This window comes from Capra hircus, chromosome 28, assembly GCF_001704415.2.
Source record: "Capra hircus breed San Clemente chromosome 28, ASM170441v1, whole genome shotgun sequence".
In the NCBI taxonomy this organism is placed as follows: Eukaryota; Metazoa; Chordata; class Mammalia; order Artiodactyla; family Bovidae; genus Capra; species Capra hircus.
Window position 1 is genome coordinate 40,481,158 of NC_030835.1, and position 22,671 is coordinate 40,503,828.

Sequence of the window (22,671 nt, forward strand, 5' to 3'; positions counted from 1 at the left end):
GTTGCAAAGAGTTGGACATGACTGAGCGACTGAACTGAACTGAACTAAGTTTCCATGTTACTCTTTCCATACATCTCACCCTCTCCTCCCCTCTCCACATGTCCATAAATCTATTCTCTATGTCTGTTTCTCCACTGCTGCCCTGCAAATAAATTCTTCAGTACCATTTTTCTAGATTCTGTATGTATGCATGAGTGGGACTTCCCTGGTGGCTCAGATGGTAAAGCGTCTGTCTACAATGCAGGAGACCTGGGTTCGAGCCCTGGGTTGGGAAGATCCCCTGGAGAAGGAAATGGCAATCCACTCCAGGACTATTGCCTGGAAAATCCCATGGACAGAGGAGCCTGGTAGGCTACAGTCCATGGGGTCGCAAAGAGTCGGACACGACTGAGTGACTTCACTCACTCACACGATATTTATCTTTCTCTTTCTGACTTGCTTCACTCTGTATAATAGGTTCTAGGTTCATCCACCTCATTAGAACTGATTCAGATGCATTCCCTTTTATGGTTGAGTAATATTCCATTGTGTATATGTACCACAACTTCTTTATCCATTCATCTGTCAATGGACATCTAGGTTGCTTCCATGATCCAGCTATTGTGAATAATGCTGCAGTGAACAATGGGATACATGTGTCTTTCTCAATTTTGGTCTCCTCAGGGTATATCCCTAGGAGTGGGGTTGCTGGGTCATATGATGGTTTTATTCCTAGTTTTTTAAGGCATCTCCATACCTTCTTCCATAGTGGCTGTATCAATTTACATTCCCACCAACAGTGCAAGAGCCTTCCCAAGGAGACTTTAAATGCCAGGAGACCTGTATTATATGTACGGTTGCTATCACCACCAGCGCAAGGACTCTTTTCCCTCTCTCACACCAGGGCATAAGCCCCATAAAAGAAGGGACAATCCATGCCAAGCCCCATAAGAGCTCGGACGATGATGGCTTGCTCGCTGCTAGGTTCAGAGCTCCTGGCACATGGTAGGCACATGGCAGGCACATGGCATTCATTGTTTCCATGAATGAATAGCCAAGTCTGCGACCTCCCGCCTTCTGAAATGTTTCCCCTTCACACTTGTATCCAACACATGAACCAGAAGAGCCCTCTTTATGTCACTTTTCTGTACAAAACCACCATGTGGAGAGTAATAATGAAGGTTACTTAAAAAACGAAAAACAGAGCTGCTGTATGAACCAGCAATCATACTCCTGAATGTGTATCCAAAGAAAACTATAATTCAAAAAGATGCACGCACCCCAGTGTTCACAGCAGCACTATTCACAATATCCAAGACATGGGAGCAACCTAAATGTCCATCAACAGATGAATGGATAAAGAAGAAGTGGTCCCTATATACACAATGGAATATTACTCAGCCATAGAAAGGACAAAATAATGCCATCTGCTGTATGACTGGACCTAGAATCTTTACTATACTAAGTAAGTCAGACAGAGAAAGACAAATGTCATATGATGTTGTTTATATGTGGAATCTAAGAAAATGATACAAATGAGCTTATCATAAAACAGAATCAGACTCACAGACATAGAAAAAAGACTTATGGTTACCAAAGGGGAAAGGGGGAGGAGGGATAAATTAGGAGATTGGGATTAACGTATATATACTACTATAAATAAAAGTGGATAAACAAGGACCTACTGTGTAGCATAGGGAACTATATTCAATATCTTGTAATAACCTGCGTCATATAAAAACAATGTACATTTCAACTTACACAGTGTTATATGTCAATTATATCTCAATAAAATAGAATAAGTAAATAAATAAGCAGCAAAAAGAGAGCTCAGAATTTAAAAGTAACCAAAAGTAAAACTAATATTTTTCCAACTAATGGTGAAAGTCCTAAAGGTATATAAAAATAATTTTTCCTAGGGAAAAGAATTGAGATATCTATTCAGATTAAACTGCAGTTACTAAAAAAGCTATAATTAATGGCTAGAAAAGAAACAACAAAATGCCCAGGTGTGGCAATATTTAAAAAGTCCTTAGAGTTCACAAGTTGTGTAATAGTATAATTGGAGTCCAAAAATAACCATTTAATCAAGATATGTAATTGAACATTCACTATATCAACTCCAGAATTCCCTAAAGTTGATATCCCAAATGGTCAACTACATTAGAAGAAAACAGTGCAGATGAAGTACCCATAACTACCGTAAATACTGAAGACATCTAATATATTATAAATTAATATATGTACAAAAAACTTAGTGACAACATACAATTTTGCAGACAAATGGACACAATTATACGAGAAAGCAGGTGAAGCATGTGTGAAGGTTTGTTCCTAACTGAGCGTAGTAGTGATGAGGAGAAAACAGTAAATATGTAAAAATCACATATACATGTATATTTTACTGCTCTGAAAGTGGTAACATTGTCATTCAAAGACGTAGAATTACGGAGTAGACAAATTACACGGAAGCTGAGACAACGGGCAGTGAGTAATGGCACAGTCATGCCTGAACTAAATGAGACACCAAGAGAAAGAACATCTGGAGAAAAATGATTGACAGCAGTGAAACCGCAAGCCATACGCGAAGGAGAAAAATACAGTGTGAGTGGGGAAATATATACGACGGAGATTGCACTTTAAAGAGGCACAAAAGCACAGAATCAGAACATGAAGCTAAGGAATTTAAAACACTCTTTGATGGAATCAAATGATTCAATTTTCATCTTAGGGCTAAAACAAATAGAAATCAAAGCTAAATTAAGTCCATTTAAAATATGGCTTTACATATTCCCCCAAATACATAATTCCTGCCTGTTTTTTTTTTAATTTTTTTAAATTTTTTAAATTTTTTTAAATTTTAAAATCTTTAATTCTTACATGCATTCCCAAACATGAACCCCCTCCCACCTCCCTCCCCATAACATCTCTCTGGGTCATCCCCATGCACCAGCTCCAAGCATGCTGTATCCTGCATCAGACATAGACTGGTGATTCAATTCTTACATGATAGTATACATGTTAGAATGTCATTCTCCCAAATCATCCCACCCTCTCCCTCTCCCTCTGAGTCCAAAAGTCCATTATACACATCTGTGTCTCTTTCCCTGTCTTGCATACAGGGTCGTCATTGCCATCTTCCTAAATTCCATATATATGTGTTAGTATACTGTATTGGTGTTTTTCTTTCTGGCTTACTTCACTGTATAATCGGCTCCAGTTTCATCCATCTCATCAGAACTGATTCAAATGAATTCTTTTTAACGGCTGAGTAATACTCCATTGTGTATATGTACCACAGCTTTCTTATCCATTCATCTGCTGATGGACATCTAGGTTGTTTCCATGTCCTAGCTATTATAAACAGTGCTGCGATGAACATTGGGGTACATGTGTCTCTTTCAATTCTGGTTTCCTCGGTGTGTATGCCCAGAAGTGGGATTGCTGGGTCATAAGGTAGTTCTATTTGCAATTTTTTTAAGGAATCTCCACACTGTTCTCCATAGTGGCTGTACTAGTTTGCATTCCCACCAACAGTGTAAGAGGGTTCCCTTTTCTCCACACCCTCTCCAGCATTTATTGCTTGCAGATTTTTGGATCGCAGCCATTCTGACTGGTGTGAAGTGGTACCTCATTGTGGTTTTGATTTGCATTTCTCTAATAATGAGTGATGTTGAGCATCTTTTCATGTGTTTGTTAGCCATCCGTATGTCTTCTTTGGAGAAATGTCTATTTAGTTCTTTGGCCCATTTTTTGATTGGGTCGTTTATTTTTCTGGAATTGAGCTGCAGAAGTTGTTTGTATATCTTTGAGATTAGTTGTTTGTCAGTTGCTTCATTTGCTATTATTTTCTCCCATTCAGAAGGCTGTCTTTTCACCTTGCTTATATTTTCCTTTGTTGTGCAGAAGCTTTTAATTTTAATTAGATCCCATTTGTTTATTTTTGCTTTTATTTCCAGAATTCTGGGAGGTGGATCATAGAGGATCCTGCTGTGATTTATGTCTGAGAGTGTTTTGCCTATGTTCTCCTCTAGGAGTTTTATAGTTTCTGGTCTTACATTTAGATCTTTAATCCATTTTGAGTTTATTTTTGTGTGGGGTGTTAGAAAGTGATCTAGTTTCATTCTTTTACAAGTGGTTGACCAGTTTTCCCAGCACCACTTGTTAAAGAGATTGTCTTTACTCCATTGTATATTCTTGCCTGTTTTTATTTTTAAATTATGTACAGATTGATAGTGATTGTGTGAATTTGGAAAAGTGATTTAAGACCACATAGAAAAACGTTGGGCCTTCCTGATAATGCTAGTAGTAAAGAACCTGCCTGCCAATGCAGGAGATGCAGGTTCGATCTCCAGGTCAGGAAGATCCCCTGGAGAAGAAAAGGACAACCTACTCCAGTATTCTTGTCTGGAAAATTCCATGGACAGAGGAGGCTGGCAGGCTACAGTCCATGGGGTCGCAACAGAGTCAGACACGACTTAGCGACTCAACAACACAGCAAAACTTTGAATTATTTATAGTCTATGATTCAAAAGCCCCTTTATTGGAATTTATCAAAAAGAAAATTTATACATTTAAATTTTTAAAAAATTTATTAAGCATTTTAATAAATATAGAAAATCTCTATCATATGTGTTAAATAAAAATTTATTATTATTTTAGTAATACAAAAGTAATTGCATTAAGAGTGCAAGAAAGAGGAAATAACATGTGTCCAACAATAAAGGGAGCAGTTAAAATAAGTCCTGGTATATTCAATCTGTACTTAGCTATTAAAATCATTTTAATATAAGAATATTTAATAATGAGGAAATACTCAAATATTAACAATTATTTGGAGCGCCAGCATTATAGTACATTTTTATTTTCTTCTCAATGTTTTGTTGTCTTTTCCACATCTCTGAAAAGAAAAAAGTCACTAAGAACATTAATTCAGGCCATAATGAAAAAGTATGGAAGACATACAACTGAATATTTAAAAAAAACAAACGATTTTAAAGCTTAAAAACCACAAGAAATAGAAAACAGACATATGGTTACTAAAGGGGAAAGGCAGGGGATAAATTAGGAGTATGCAATTAACAGATACAAACTACTGCAGATAAAATAGATAACCGACAAGGACCAACTGTATAGTATAGGGAACTATTTTTAATACCTTGTACTGACCTATAATGGAAAATGTAACAAGTGAATCATTTTGCTATACATCTGAAACACAACTTGTATATCAATTATGCTTTAATAATTGAGAAAAAAAAGATTAAAAGGCACAAAGAGGCACAGGGAAAAGGACTCAGTGAGATCAAGGTTCTCTGATCAGAAACAGAAGAGCTGCTTGGCGTTCTCTCATGGGACTGCCTTTTCAAGCTACAGAATCTCCACCACACTCCTGCACAAATCACTACTGACAGATCCTGATCCTGAACTGAAAGGACTCTACGTGTGACCTGGGTGTTAGTTGAATGGTTTACGGCTTTACCATAAAACTCTCATATGGAAGCATGGGAATGGAATTAGTTTAAGACCTAAACTGAGAAGGGACAGCTAACGAGAGGGAAGATTTACATATTTTATCAATCTGATAAAAAATTCTCCATCATTCAAAGAAATTCCATCTGTCCACAGAGGGCCAGATGGACCCAGAGTCATGCACATCAGTTGGACAAAGCTGTGGACGTCCTGCCTGGGGACCACAGCCTGGAGGAGCCGGGTAGAACCTCCTTGCTGTTCCCCTGATGAGCCTAGGCAGGGCGGAATGTGTGTCTGGCCACAGCAGTATGGCCTTCCAGAACCTTACCTGTGCTGCCAGGAGACAGACTATTATTAATACTTCTCCTCCTTAAACCTGGCTGGTCCTTTAAGGATCCTCTGGAGCTGACATGCCTGACTTCCAGGTCAACATCCTAAGAGGTGCTATGTCTTCTCAGATCACTTGCCCTGGAACCCAGGGTCTATGTCATGAGGAAGCCCAAGTCACTTGGATTGGCCAGGTGTAGGTGTCAGGCTGAATGCCCCAGCGAAAGGCCCAGTCAATAGCCAGGTACGAGCGGGATTGAGCCTTCAGACAACTTAAGGACCTGCCTTCAAGTGATTCATTAAACACCCAGACGATGTGGGGCAAAGACAGTCCTCCTCACAGGTCCATGCATATATGAATTTTTCTTTATCACTAAGCTGAGCGTTATGTGTTAAGGATCATAGTAGCTAAAACATGGGTATATACCACATGGGAGCCTGCCTGAATGGACAGGACCCTTGCACAACATTAGCAGGAGGTATCCCCTTCTGGTCCCCAGACCAATCAGATCTTGAAGTGCACTAAAGTGCTAACACCTAGACTTGTCTCAGGGTAGGGAGCACCCAGCTGTGCTGGGAACTGGAGCCATGAGCCTGAGAAGAGTAAGAAAAAGATCGCAACGAGTGGTCACTGCTGTTGGCCACTGGTCCCCAGATCCCCGAATTCTGGTCAAATATGCAGGTGCGTAGTCTGAATAGCATTATTTGCTCAGGATGTAACCAGTGGGAGCTTGCTTCCCTCTAGCTTTGGGGAAAATGATTCTTTAGTGGATATGGTACAGCAAGATGCTTCCTCATGAGAGGCAGAAGTGTACTAGATGAATGGATTCCTGTCTCTAGATCTCACAGCCCCCTTGGGGACACACTCACTTCCTAGGATGAAGAACAAAATCGCCATCCTATGTAAATCCCCAAGGATTACCTCCTCCTAGGAACATAAGTGTGCGTGTGCTCTACTGGCCCAGGGTGGCACGGTATTGGCGGGAGGCATCAGGCCTGTTACCATTATATCTCTCTTGCTTTGAGAACACTTTTCTCAAGTACGTCCTTTTTAAGTCATTGGTTTTTAGGCTCACTATACAGAGGTCCCCTGGCAGGAGAGCAGGGGGCTTCACTGTCAACTTTACCCTAGTCTCTAATTTTATCCATAGTATTTGCCTAACCTGTGATGGAATAGGGAGGGATACCAAAAGGGATTTGGGTAGGGTTGATCTAGGGCAGGACTGAGAGGTCTACAAAGTGATGAAAGAAAGAAATCAGAGAAGCAAACAGCACCAGAAGCTGTGTCTTGTCTTCCTTGCTGCTGCTGCTGCTGCTGCTAAGTCGCTTCAGTCGTGTCCGACTCTGTGCTACCCCATAGATGGCAGTCCGCCAGGCTCCCCCGTCCCTGGGATCCTCCAGGCAAGAATACTGGAGTGGGTTGCCATTTCCTTCTCCGATGCATGAAAGTGAAAAATGAAAGTGAAGTCGCTCAGTCGTGTCTGACTCTTAGCGACCCCATGGACTGCAGCCTACCAGGCTCCTCCATCCACGGGATTTTCCAGGCAAGAGTACTGGAGTGGGGTGCCATTGCCTTCTCCGCTTCCTTACTGTGGCTGATTCACATTCATGTATGGCAGAAACCAACACAATATTATATAGCGATTATCATAATAATCGATAAAAAAATCAAATAAAAAGGTAGAGGAAATAGGAGCCATAGAAGGGCTTTTGTTTGCTTGTTAGTCTTAACAGAAAGGGAACATTTTTTCAAAGCAGTTGTCTTTCAACAGATCTTTGGCAATGCTGGCATTTCTCTTTAAACCAAAACAAGTGCATTCTTTAAGCAGTGCACTGCTCCTGAGGCCCCAGCTTGGGATGTACCTGCAAGAAAGTGGAGTCTCTCATTTTCACTCTTGCCTGTTTCCCAGGACATCACATGCAAGCATGTACAAAGGGCCACCACAGTCAGGGCTGCTAAGAATGTCACAGGTGCTTCCCCAAGCATCTTCATGCCTAAGCAGAGAGAATTGGAGCTGGTGGGCCTAGGAACTTAAGTCTCATCCAATTCAGTTCCTCCTTATACACACATTAGAAGCATCTCTAAGAGTCTTGTGACTTGCTGAAGGTCACACAAAGAGAAAGTGGTGGGTTGGGGTCCAAGACAGAGGTCTTCCCACATCTAGCCAGCTCTTTCCTCTGGATCTGGACTTAACCATGATGCAAGGAGGTGGGGTGAGGGACACAGAAAGGGATTTGTGCAGGGCTGACCCATGGCAGGATTGAGGGGGCTACAAGGGATGACAGAAAGAATCAGAGAAGCAAACAGCACCAGAAGCTGTCTCTTCTCTTCCTTCCTCCCTCAAAGCTTGGCAAAGTCTGTTCTGTTTCCCAGAGGGCTCAGCCTCACCCAAAGAGGTACCCCCTCCATGACTTGCATACACATCACCTAGATGTTGGTGATGATGGCAACCAGGACAATCTGGGATGCAGTGGTGAGCGAGGGACCTTTGGTCTCCAAGGCCATGAAACCCAAGGCTGGAGGCAGAGGACAGCAGGTGAGTCACATGGGAAGGATGGCCAGTTTTCCATTCTGAATAAGAACATATATCTGTGTGTTCAGTTGCTCAGTCATGTCTGATTCTTTGTGACCCCATGGACTGTAGCTGGCCAGGCTCCTCTCTCCATAGAATTTTCCAGGCATGAATACTGGAGTGGGTTTCCATTTCCTACTCCAAGGGACTTGCTGACCTAGGGATGGAACCCGCATTCTTTACCACTATCCCTCTGGGATTTGAGAGCCTTAACTGCCCATCTTTCCCATCTACTTGCTAGATTCCCAATGAACATTTTCTGAACCACATTCAATAGTTCTTCATGCACTGGGCTCCTCTCAGTGTGAAATTGGTAACATTTGCTCCCACTTAGTTATTAAATTAAAAGTGGCCCAAAAAATGTTACAGGACTATATGACTGATACTTGAAAATTAAAATATCCCCTACTACAAAATCATTGGTATTCCTGGCTGAAATGGAGCTCTGTAGTATTTGCAATTCTGAACAGATAAAGTATAGGTTGTTTGGCATTTCAAAGTGGCTTTGAAAACTCTCTAGTAATTTGTCCCATCAGGCAGTCTTTTCAGCCATTCAAATTATTATTTTTTTTCTTTCTACACATTTATTCCATCATTTAGCCCTAGGAGTACCTATTTTCACCACAGGCCGGAATGAAAAAAACTATAGCAGGAATAGGGCCTCTTACTGAGCGTTTCCCTTCTCTGCCTGGCGGATGCCCTCTCTCCTCTTAGAAGCCCTGCAGACCCCACTTCCTCCAGGCATGCTCCTGAATCACTGAATCTCTTACCACTCAACTCCAGGCTAGGGTATTCCTCCTGTACTATGGACAGAACTCTCACATGTATGCACCTGCCTATCTCTCCAACTAGATGGGGGTAGAATGGGGTCCTGCCATCCCTGGAATTCCAATGCAACTTGCCTAGCTCTCAAAAGATGCTCAGGACACATTTGTTGAAGCAAGGAATGGAGACTTCTTTTTTGGCAGGTCTTGAGGAAGCCATGCGGTTTCTCAGCCTGCCCTGGCCAAGGCCGCCTCTCGCCACCAAGTGTGTGAGATGTCTCTAGACTCAGTCCCTCCCCTGGATGCAGCCAAGAGCAGCTCGCCTGGGATGATCTCCTGCCTCTAGGGCAGCGAGCGGGTCTTATGTATCTGTCCCCGCCCTTCCACACACGCTTGCCTTTTATTAGCCTCGCGAAGAGCCCTAAATCCTCCTTCCTGTCCTTCCACACATGTCTGATTCGGTAGCCCTAACTTGGTCAGGCAATATTTCAAAGAGAATTTGCGTAACTCACCTCATGATCAAAACCCGTAGACTTGAGTGTTCAGGCAGAAATTTCCAGCTGTGTTGAATTAGGGCTGATGTCAAATTTCTGTCCTACTCACTAAACTGGGGAAGCATGATTTAAAACAGAAAAAAGGATTTCCTTTGTTGGGCAGGATTTTCTCATTAAAATGACTTTCTAAAAACATTTATCTAGAAAGGTTTATACTTGGATCCAAAAACGCATTCAGTTGCTAGCCTGAGCAGATGCCTGCACCCCACACACTGCTGAAAACCACACTCACAGACTCCGTGGTCAGGCTCTCCAAGGACTTTATTACTTAGTGATTTTCCCATAAAGAAGACTATGTCCTTGCCTATGGAATTTGGAAGATATAAATATTTAAAGTTTTAAAACGGGAGCTCATATTGAAAGGGAAGGGGCGACTTCCCTGGAGGTCTAGTGGCTAAGACTTTGCCTTCCAATGCAGCGGGCGCAGGTTCGACCCCTTTTGGGGAAGCTAAGATCCCACATGCCTCATAGCCAAAAGCCAAAACACAAAACAGAAACAATATTGTAACAAATTCAATAAAGACTTTCAAAATGGTCTTCATAAAAGTACCAAAAAAAAAGGTAAGGATTAAATTATATTATAACAATAATTGCTTTGATAAGAACAAGTATCTGGTAACATCTCATCTGGCTACATCTAAAGTGATGAGAGAATCATATGTATCACACGCACACACACACACACACATACACACACATTATTTCCTGAATAAAAATGTATTTGGAATAGAAACTGTTTAGGTTACATTGTTAGTTAGGTAAGTACTGCTGTAGCTGCCAACTCTCCTTATGCAAGACTGCCACGCCTAACAGAGAATATGCTTTCAGAAATGTTATTCATCAGCAGTGACCTGCTGCAGACTTGAGCAGACCGGCTCCACCTTGGGTTAAGTCACTGGATAAAGAACATTGAAATAGCTGATGTTTTAAAACGCTGACAAAAGTGGTTCTAAAGGGCAAGGCAGTATGATGTCTGAAATGATAACAAGTAGCAGGACAAGAGAAACCTGATAACTGAGGTAAGAAGCCTTGCTGTGATTTAAAAATTAAGCTGAGGAAATCAACAAGTACCCTTCAGGACTATATCCCATGTGAGAAACACATTATGCTGGGCGACGTGCTTAAGGAACTCATCAGTATGAATGAATGGACAAAGAAGACGTGAGCACATATATATATATCCATTACATATGTAACGGGGTACTACTCGGCCATGAAAAAGAATGACATAATGCCATTTGCAGAAACACGGATGGACCCAGAGATTACCATACCACGTGAAGTAAGCCAAAGACAAATACCTTATGACATCACTTATATCTGGAATCTAAAAGAAGGTGCCAATGGACTTCTGTACAAAGCAGACTCACAGACATAGAGAACAGACTTACGGTTACAAAAGGGGAAAGGGAAAGGAATAAATGAGGAGTTTCGGATTAACAGGGCTTCCCTTGTGGCTCAGCGGGTAAAGAATCCGCCTGCAATGCGGGAGACCTGGGTTCAATCCCTGAGTTGGGAAGATCCCCTGGAGAAGGGAAAGGCTACCCACTCTAGTATTCTGGCCTGGAGAATCCCATGGACTGTATAGACCATGGGGTCGAAACAGTCAAGACACGACTGAGCAACCTTTACTTTCACTTTGGGATTAACATATATACACTACTATATATAAGATGCACAATAAGGACCTAATGTGTAGCACAGGGAACCATATTCAATATCTTGTCATAATTTATAATGGAAAAGAATCTGAAAAAAACATATGTATCTAATGGAATTTCTTTTTAAAACTGGGCTATAATTGTTTTACAATGTTATGTTAGTTTCTGCTGTATAAAACATGAATTATACATATGTATACGTACATCCCCTCCCTCTTGAGCCTCCTTCCCATGCACCCCATCCCACCCCTTTAGGTCATCACAGAGCACGGACCTGAGCGCCCTGTGTTATTCAGCATCGTCCCACTGGCCATCTGTTTCACACACAGTAGTGTTACCTACTGACTGAAACATTTTAAATCAGCTATACTTCAATTCAAAAAAAAAAGAAAAAATTAGCCATCAATATTTCCCACAGTTCGTGGCCAGGACCTGTGCTAACAGGGAAGGCCTCTGACTTGGACAGCCCCCTCTCTGCCCTACCAGCCTACTCAGATCCCTACTTTCCTTGGCACGTAATAAGGCAACAGCAATAGAGGTCTACCCATAAAAATATCTAATTCCTGCAGCGAAAGTCACAGGCTACATCACAAAGAAAGGACAGGTGACAGAGTACCTGCATTTATGGACTGCTGAGCCACAGCAGTACTTATGTTTCAGGATCAATTTAAAATCCTGCACTGCACACATGCATCCTTACAAACCAAGATGGATCTTGAGCCTCATGATGTTTGTTCCGTTCTTAAGTTTCATCCCCTCTCCTATAGCTTGAGGTAAACCAGATGTGATTACCACCATCCATGAGCTTAGCTGATGCATTAAAGCATTTCCTTAGTTCAGTATTAAAATCACAGCCTTAAATATGTTCCTTTGGGCTGTTTTCCAAAATACAAGCTTGGCAAATACATTCCAGAAATGCTATATGGTTTTCCTTTTTCTATTGTTCACGTAAAGAATATTTACCTCGAACTGCTGTCCAATACCACAAAGGATATCTTTCACAATCTATTTGAAATCGATTTTGTAAGTATTCGTGTTTTCACGTAAATGCTGAGTTCTGCAGTTGTTATGTAATGCCAACGAGCAGAGAGGCTCATGGTATGTCACTAACGGTACATCGTTACTACTCCATAAGACGCATGTATTCACCCAAATATACAGACTATATGGTTACACCCTGAGCAAGTGGGTATTTCTTTTAAAAGCATCCAGATATTGTTGGTGGTAAGGAAAGCATCTGAAATATTTAGATGTCTGTCTTTAGGTCAGAACAACGGAGAAGGCAATGGCGCCCCACTCCAGGACTCTTGCCAGGAAAATCCCATGGATGGAGGAGCCTGGTAGGCTACAGTCCATGGGGTCACTAAGAGTCGGACATGACTGAGTGACTTCACTTTCACTTTTCACTTTCATGCATTGGAGAAGGAAATGGAAACCCACTCCAGTATTCTTGCCTGGAGAATCCCAGGGATGGGGGAGCCTGGTGGGCTGCCGTCTATGGGGTCGCACAGCGTCGGACACGAATGAAGCGACTTAGCAGCAGCAGCAGCAGCAGGTCAGAACAAGCTGAATCGTCAATTAATTGTCTTCAAGTATCTGCACACTGAGTCAGGGGAAGATCCCCTGGAGAAGAAAATGGCAGCCCACTCCAGTATTCTTGCCTGGAGAATCCCATGGACAGAGGAGCCTGGTGGGCTGTAGTCCACGGGGTTGCAAAGAGTCGGACACGACTTAGCAACTAAAGCAACGAAATGACAAATCTGCATGCTTATTTCAAAGAAGACACTAAGAAATGAGTTCCAAATAGAACCATTAATAGAACAAAAGATATGGCTGAAAGAAGAAGTGGCCTGGTAACTCATGTATGCTCATTGGCCTGTGGTTTCTAGTTCCCATGAAAGGGAAGCTTTAGAAAGCCCTATTTCCTACTCTGGTCTGCTTCCTTTGGCACACCAATGTTGCATAAGGCCAAACTGTACTGGAAACTTTGGAGGAAAAATCTATTTGTAAATGAGATTAATAGCATCAGTGAATACCTAAACAATCTGTTTAACACAAGACCAGATTCTGGTGATGGCAGCATAACCTCTAAGGTCCTTCTGCATGAGAAAATGAAGACAGAACACCTGTGGGGGGATTGACTTTCAGGGGATGTGTCCTGCATGTGTGTGCATGAACGTGCGTGCTTGGTCGTGTCCAACCCTTTGGGACCCCATGGACTGTAACCTTCCAGGCTCCTCTGTCCATGGGATTTCCCAGGTAAGAATACCGGAGTGGGTTGCCATTTCCTTCTCCAGGGGATCTTCCCAACCGGGGAATCAAACCTGTGTCTCCTGCATTGGCAGGTGGGTTCTTTACCAACTGCGTCACCTGGGAAGCCCTGCCAGCTGCCTGTCGCTAAGAAGTACTAAACTACAAGGAGCTCAGACTCAAATGCCAGCTTCCATTTGTGTCCATCTTAGATTAAAATTGTTTTGAATTTCTAAATGTTTTTCTGTGGGTTATGCAACTATGAGACGACTAACATCACTGCTTTGAACAGAGCATTAGTACACTTTGCAGAGATGTGAAAGCCTGGACTCAAAATCTCCCAGTTTCTCAAAGGAAACTGTGTACAAGCGTAACCGTCCTCACCACCCAGCCTGTGACCGGCCTCTCTCAACCCCTCAAGTGTTCATCAGTCAGTGACAAGGAATTTCCAAGGTGAAGGAGGCTCCGAAGGCCCCGAGGTAGTTTTCCTCAGAAGCACAGAACTATTTTTAATTAGTAGGAGAGGCACCACAGTTAGGCCCTGGAGCGAAGAGAGTGGTTCCGTAATTTTCCAAAAGCAGGGAGAGCAGGCAGATCAGAGGCATCCACTTCCTCTCCTTGGGCAGGAGGCTGGCAGGCCGATAACATCAATTAACTGAGAGAAGCGGCAGGAACCAGTTAAATGGTGGCCTAGAAGCCCCCTCCTCCCACCTGACAGGTGTCTAGGGCTCAGCGCCCTCCCCTGAAGCCAGGGGCCAAGGCCAGGGCCAGGGTGGTGCCGGTCAGCCTGCCAACTTCCCATCCTACTGACGGAGTTTCTTCTAAACCTTTCGGTGCCAGGCGTACTTAAAATTCTAATGACATAATTTAAATAAATACTATGTAAAGCAATGAAATATTAGTGGGAAAGAAGAGGAGTTCCTGTCTCCATCTAAACCATGCTGCAAACCTTGGGAAAACTGAATAATATTTAAGCAGGGAGGGACTGATGACTGTTTTGTAAGTGTTCTAGAAATTTCCAGGCCTCTTTAAAGAAACACTAACTGGAAATTTGTTGATGATGCATTATTGGTGAGGTTTCTGCAAGAAGAGCCGTGGGAAAACCCAGTCAGGAAAACCTGTACAAACGTGTGCCAAGCCTCGGTCTTATACGCAGTAAAAATTAGTAGATAAACTTAACAATTTCAATGCACATATATCATTTTTTACAGTTCTCTGGCTCTTAAATCAATCAATCAATTACCAATCCTCATGGCAACCTAATTGCTTCTACTGCTCTCCTCTTGGAGGTAAGGAGGTTGGGTTTGCAACACAAAATACTAAATTGCCAAGTTTTCTGCTTTCTCCTCAAAGGCCTTAGACAGAAAGAGAAAAAGCAGCTAACGATTAAGTAAGCATTCTACCCTGGGGGTTGTCTCACAAATTTCAAGTGAGACGAGCTACCAAGAGCATGTCCATTAATAAGTGAACGGATAAAGAAGTTGTACATATATACAATGGATTGTTACATAAAAAAGAGTGCATTTGAGTCTGTTCTAAGTGAGGTGGATGCTAGAGCCGGTTACACAAAGTAAGTCAAAAGAGAAAGACAACTATTGTATATTAATGCATATATATGGGATGTAGAAAGATGGTACTGCTGAAGCTATTTGCAGGGCAGGAATAGAGACACTGACAGAGAGAACACACTTGACCCAGTGGAGGCAGGAGAGGGTGGGGCGAGTGGAGAGACAGGCACTGAGACATCTGCATCACCACGTGTAAAGCAGAGCCAGTGGGGAGTTGCTGCATAACACAGGGAGCTCAACCAGCTGCTCTGGGACAGCGTGGAGGGGTGAGATGGGGTGGGGGTGGGAGGGAGGTTCAAAGACGAGGAGACGTATGTAACTTATGGCTGATTCATGGCGATGTAGGGCAGGAACCATACAATGCTTCACAACATTGCAAAGCAATTATCCTCCAACTAAAAATACAAATAAAAAAAAGAGGACATATAGTTCAGGCCCTGCTCTGTTTACCAGGCTTCCCTGGTGAGGCTGCTGCCCTGCGGAGAGCTCAGGGGAGCCGGGAAGCGATGGGAAAGACAGAGAAGCAAAGCCGCATCTGCCAGGACTGGAGAATAAGCCCTTCAACCGCCACGGATGTTTCTAGAATTATAAATCAGTTTAAGATGGTGAGGACACACTTCACCACATATTGGTTTCTTCAGCTTTCCTTTCATGTGAAATGGAATAAAATGACATTGGGAGACATTGGCAATCATTTTTGGAGACCTATATAGTAACGAAAGGGCTTCCCTGGTGGGTTAGATGGCAAAGAATCCACTGCAATGCAAGAGACCTGCTGGGTTCCATCTGTGGGGCAGGAAGATCCCCTGGAGGAGGGCATGGCAACCCACTCCAGTTTTCTTGCCTGAGAAATCCCATTGGACAGAGGAGCCTGGCAGGCTACAGTCTATGGTGTCACAAAGAGTCGGCTACAACTTGGAGACTAAACCACAACCACAACAATAATAATGAAAACTGTAAGCCAACTAGATTTCAATCACAAAACAGAAACTAACAGCATAAAGTTACCCTGTATCTTACTGCTAATGCCCTTTACTGCAGACATCTTAACACCCTGGCTACTCAAATCCTGTATGAGATGCTCAAAGCTGCTGGGCCTTTTTTAGCCTCTTTGAGCCTGTTTGAGCAGCTCCTGGCTGGGAAAGGAAGCAGCTGGAGGCAAAAGGCAGGGAGAGTGATGCTGTCCAGGGGAACTCGCAGGAGGGAAGCCCACTTTGTAGTAAAAACAGAAAGCACCCCAGCAGGACAGGCTGCAGACAGGAAAGAGAATTACGCAGGTATAATGGCCAGAACAGCAAGTACAAAAGAGCAACTTCAGAGTGGAGGAAGCTGGCTCACTGATTTCCCCAGCTTCTGTCTGGCCCCCATGCAATTTCTGTAATGTCTATAAAGCAGGGCCAACAGCAGCTGATTGTTTCCAGAGGCTGAGGCAACACTTGCAGGAGAGCTGTAATGAAGCTGAAAAAGAAGAGGGCTCTTACCGTCGAGGAAGCGCAAGTGAAAATTGGCCCTTCGCCCTGTGGCCAGCTTCCTAGGTAACAAAGCCCAGAGCAAATTACTGTGCCTTAATGGGCCCAGTTGTAAAATGGGGGAAATGGTGCCGAGAAGCCCGGTGGGACCCTAAACACAGCAAAATCTCTAATTAATGACAAAGTACTTGTGAGAACCGGTGCAACCGAAATGCACGTACCCACGTGGGGCAGATAAGCACAGGGAAGGCTTTGAAAATCCATCTCCCTGTGGACCTCCAGAAGAAGTCAGCAATTTTTCATGGAAGATTTAGGTTAGAAAGTAATTGACTGCCTTCAGGGCACCAGGTTTCAAGAGAGAAGCCAGTGCGGGGTGGCCAGACCCAGCAGGGAGTTCCACAGCAAAAGCAACTCAGTGCTGCCAAGCAAACAGACACCATGGCCTCAGGATAAATACACGAGGAGCCAGAATCCAGTGAGTCCCTGGAGACCAAGGCAGGAAAACAAAAGCACCTTCCTCTGAATGAGACCCTTGGTTATTGTCCCAACTTTCAGGAGCTTAGAAGCCTTCATCCAAATACAAACAAGACTGTCCCTTTACTAAACCTTTCTTACTTGAATATCTTCCACGGATTCATTGCTCTCTTTTCTGTGAACAAAAGAAGCAGGGTATACTATTTTAAAAAGGTCTTAGAGATTGTGGTGACTGCCATAAAGAGTGATACACACACACACAATTATGAGTTAAGCCCGTACCACGTGTCAGAGCTTCCCTGCTGGCTCAGATGGTAAAGAACCTGCCTGCAATGCAGGAGACACAGGTTTAGTCCCTGGGTCAGGAAGGTCCCCTGGAGAAGGGAATGGCTACCCACTCCAGCATTCTTGCCTGGAGAACCCCACGGACAGAGGAGCCTGGTGGGCAGCAGTCCACGGGGTTGCAAAGAGTCAGACACGACTCAGCAACTACACTGCCTCCACCGTGTGTGTGTCACTCACGCTTAGATGCATTATTCTATTTAAATCTTCACAACCTTCTTTCACGAGATATTTTTCATCGTCCTCATTTTTTGTTTTGTTTTTTAACAGATGAGGAAACGCAGTCTGTATTCAGCCCAGCGGCCTCGGCTCTGCTCATCTGCTGTACTGCCTTCCGATAGCCTTGAGACAAACTCAACCAAATTGAACAGCGAGAGCCTCACTTTTAAAATAGGGAGATATTATTTTTTAAATTACAGTCACTTTTGTAACATTACATGCAGTAAAAATTTTGGTGTAAAATTATACATTTAGACATAGGCATTCAGTTATGCAGAGACGTCCCAGCTGAAGCAAGTGGTAAAGAACCCGCCTACCAGTGCAGGAGATGGAAGAGACGCAGTTCAGTCCCCATGTTGGGAAGATCCCCTGGAGGAGGGCGTGAAAACCCACTCCAGTATGCTTGCCTGGAGAATCCCATGGCCAGAGGAGCCTGGAGGGCGACAGCCCATAGCACTGCAAAGAGCCAGACACGATCGACGTGACTGAGCATGTGCGCACGCACGCAGCTGCATAGCCGCTACTACACTCAAGACACAGAGTAGTTCTCTCACTGCCACCCCAGCCCCAACGCTTTCATGTTGCTGTTTGTGACCGGGGCCCCTCCCCTCACCCCCACCAACCCCTCATCCCCACCCCTCCGCACCAGTACCCGGCAACAACTGTTCAGTTTTCTGTTTCTATAATTTTGTCCTTTCCTGAAAGGAAGCTCAAGCGTTCCAAAGATGCCCACCTTCCTCTCGGACTAAACCCCAGAAAGCAATGGAGGGACAGTACATGGAACATGAAGGACACAGAACTGGAGATGACCAGGCAGCGTGCCCCTTGCATCAGAATATTCTTCGAAGCTGGCCCACTGAGACAGGCCACAGGTTTTCAACAATGCTAACCAAAAGCGAGGCAGCCAGGCTTTTCAGGGGATTCCACCTGCAGGGCCTTGGCTAACAAAGGAGTTGAGATCATCCACAGCTCGGTGTAGAGGCTCCTTGTATGAGGCCAGCAGGATTCCAGACAATGACAGCAGCTTGCTTTCTCATAAGGTTGCTCAATGAAAATATATGATCGGGCATCAATTATCCAGGCAAGTCCAGAAGGCGCTGACTGTAAGCGCAGGTCATCAGAGGGTGTGTGCTCTTAAAGACTAGGGTCCTGCAGCCAGGACAGGGGCAGGGTACCCACATGGACATGTTCCCTGGTGAGCAGTGGCAAAGACCCAGTGGCACACCTAATGTCAACTGTGAGACATGGACGTGGGATGACACGTTCCTCCAGATCTGGGTGTGCGTTCTCAGTCGCTCAGTCGTGTCCAACTCTTTGTAACCCCATGGACTGCAGCTTGCCAGGCTCCTTGGCCCATGGAATTTTCCAGGCAAGAACACTGGAGTGGATTGCCGTTTCCTCCTCTGGGGGATCCTCCCCACCCAGGGATCAAACCCATGTCTCTTGTATCTCCTTCACTGGCAGGCGGACTCTTTGCTTCTACACCACCTGGGAAGCCCCTCCTCCAGCTCCACCAAGGCTTTATTTTCTTTTAATATTCAGAACACCTGGGAATCTGGCCAGAAAAGTGCTCTGAAGCCTCCTGTCATGGCACCGAAACTGGAAAGAAATTCCTAGAGCCCTTTTGTTGAAAGGATCTTATTAAGGCTAGAAGGGAAAGTGAGCAAGGAGAAGGGAGAGAAAGGAGAGATGAAGCAGGGAGGGGAGGGGTGGGGAACTTAGATCTCTGTGAATCTAGGTCAGCCCTGGGGTAAAATAATGAATAAATCTACACTTTAATTTTTAATGCATATATCACAGGCCATATCTTAGGTTTTTTAAATGAAAAGAGCAAATTCTAACATTCATTATGATCTTGCTTTGGCAAAAACAGTTAATGGAATATATACATATATTTGTTTGATTCTAATGAATAAATATTGTAGGATATATATGTATTCTAAATATAGAATTAAATATAGATAACATATATAATATGTATACAGACAACAGCTACATGTGATATATGATATGTAGACTGTGGGCTATATATATATGGTAATTATATATTAGTTTATATATTCTGACTAGAGCCATGAAATTAGAATAAAAATAGAACTAAATATGCCAAAAGTTTTTTTCATTCTCCTATATATTAAACAACTTCTGTAAAATTTCTACACCATTTTGAAATCATGTTAGGAGTTGTTAAAACTTTAAAGAGTTTGGGTGGTTCAGTGGGAAGCCCACCCAGGATTTACTGCTCTCATTTGGAGTGTGGTCCCACAGCCCCCCTCAGAGTAAGAATCCTTAATCCTATGAGGATGGACAGACCTCTTTCTGTTCACTGCTAGCACTGTGAGGAGAGGGGGTCAGGTGCACCGTCCACTCTTCAAAGGCTTGCAAAGGGGTCTTCCTTTCCTCTTCAGGGTGGGACCTCGGGGGGCTGGCCAGAGCCATTGTATAAGTACCTCCCCCTAAGTCATCCTTCTGTCTCTCATCTGCAAACAGGCTGCCCCTGGCCTCCTGGAGCTGCAAGCTCTGGATAAGCAACCGACAAGCTTCCAAGTCAGCTTCCCACACTTTTCCAAGCAGCGGACACTTGCAGCTATAAGGCAGAGAAGAAACAAAGGCATAAAGATTAATTCAGTGCTGTTTCATCATACCAAACCAATAGCTTTTCCACCTGGCTAAGAAGTTAGAGTGAACAACTTACTTTTACATAATGATGGATTATTTCAACCAGAGGATTCAGAGGGGCCAAATTTGTATACCATCAAGTAACAGTGAAATAAGTATAGTCCTTCTTAGCTACTTGGTCTGTAAGGATATCCAAGATCCTAAATATTTTTCAAGACTCAGTGGTTCAATACAACAACCCTACTCACGTTTGTCCTCTTGTCTTGCTGCCTTCATTTGAGTCCCTAGACTTGCCCAGCTCCCTCAGGGCAAGTACTTTTTCATCTGCTACTTCATCTGCCTTGGACTATAAGAAGATTCAACCAGTCCATCCTAAAGGAGATCAGTCCTGGGTGTTCACTGGAAGGACTGATGTTGAAGCTGAAACTCCAATACTTTGGCCACCTCATGCAAAGAGTTGACTCATTGGAAAAGACCCTAATGCTGGGAAGGATTGAGGGCAGGAGGAGAAGGGGATGACAGAGGATGAGATGCCTGGATGGCATCACCTACTCAATGGACATGGGTCTGGGTGGACTCCGGGAGTTGGTGATGGACAAGGAGGCCTGGTGTGCTGCAATTCATGGGGTCGCAAAGAGTCAGACATGACTGAGCGACTGAACTGAACTGAACTGAACTTCATCTGCCTAGCTTGTCCCTCCCCGACCTTTTCCCCTTACCGACCCATGTTCATCCAGGTAACGTAAATGAGTGAAGCAGTGCAAGGGTAAAATAAACCAAAATAACAGTCAGCCTGCCTCAGTAACAGAATGTAGTAAGAGAGACGTGTACTCTTGCTAGTAGGAGGGACACATCCCTTTACAGGGAGCCCTTTCATCAGCTCAGACCAGATAAAGCTATGAGGGGTGTAGACTCAATGTTCACAAAAATTTTGATTTCAATGGAAAGCCAAAAGCCCCAAATTTTAAATGAAAGCATATTTTTCATCATCCATTCAGCTTTAGACTGAACACTTTCTATACAACTATCTTCCATTTATTAATCCTTCCTTCCACTGTGTCTAATCTGCTTTTCAAATTTCTTGTGTTCTAAATTTTGGTTATTTTATCAGTTCTATAATTTCTGTTGACTTTTTTTTTTTTTTTTTACATTTCAGTTCTCTTCTGAAATTATCCACCATGTCCTCTTGTCTTCCTAAATATATGGATCATCATTATTTTAAAGCCTGTAACTATAAATGATGTATCCAAAAGTAAGTAAGGAAAAATGAGACAGAAGCTATATATTAGAAGAGCAACTGATGAGAATTTTCAGGTAATTGACAAGGGACATCAAACTACACATTCAGATACAATCTCAAAGACGGGAGAAGCAAACTTAAAAACACACCCAGGTTCATCTTAGTCAAACTGCTGAACAACAAAGACAGATCAGATCTCTTAAAAACAGATGGAGGGAAAAAAAGACATTCACTTCAAGGAAGCAATAACATGCGTGACAGAAATGGTGTATGTATGCCAGGAGGTAACAAAGCAACATCTTAAAAACAGTGGGGGAAAGGTAACATCCTATAGATTATACGATTATTTTAATTTCATTCAAAAATAAAAGTTTAAAAAGGTATCCTCAAATAAATAAAAATGGAAAGAATTCCTCGCAGTATATGCACAGTGAAGGAAATGATCCCAGCTGGAAGCAAGGACATGCATGATTGTTGTTATTTAGCTCCTAAGTCACGTCCAGATCTTTTATGACCCCATGGACTATAGTCTGCCAGGCTCCTCTACCCGTGGGATTTTCCAGGCAAGAATGCTGGAGTCGGTTGCCATTTTCTTCTCCAGGGAATCTTCCCAATCCAGGGACTGAACCCACAACTTCTGCATTAGCCGGTGATTCTTTATCACTGAGCCTCCGAGAAAGCCCAAGGACACGCATAAAGGAATGAAAACAATGGAAGAGTAAATATGAGGCTAAATTTAAGTGACAGTGATGTAAAAAACAGCAATGATTTCTTTGGTGATCTAAAATATATGAAGACTTAAAATACATGACAAAGAGGGAATGAAAGGCATGAAAATAGTTTCAGGTCCTTGAGTTTCCAGAAAGTAGTAAAGTGCTCAATGTATTAAATTTTAAAAACTCATGGATTCATGTCGAACTCCTTATGGTAATCATAAAGCAGAGAGATTTAAAGAACGTCTAACTAATGAGCCAAGATGTGAGAGCTTTAAAATTAAAATATACTTAAGTATTGGTTTAATGAAAGCAATAAAGATAGGAATGAATGTGATATAGATAGGGAAGATGGCAGCACTGAACTATTCATCCCTAATATATGAGGAATTACATTAAATATAAATAGATAGATGCAGTATTTAAAAGTCAAAGATTTTAGACTAG

General features: G+C 43.0%; 1 protein-coding gene across 1 annotated transcript in view; it reads right to left on the reverse strand.

Moving 5' to 3' along the window:
- The window catches only part of DISC1 (disrupted in schizophrenia 1), a 446,732-nt gene that overhangs the window by 14,570 nt on the left and 409,491 nt on the right, over nucleotides 1-22,671 (reverse strand). Inside the window, exon 11 of the mRNA XM_018042542.1 lies at nucleotides 19,966-20,239. Within this exon, the coding sequence (XP_017898031.1) occupies nucleotides 19,966-20,239 (274 nt within the window). The remainder of the gene's footprint in view (nucleotides 1-19,965; nucleotides 20,240-22,671) is intronic.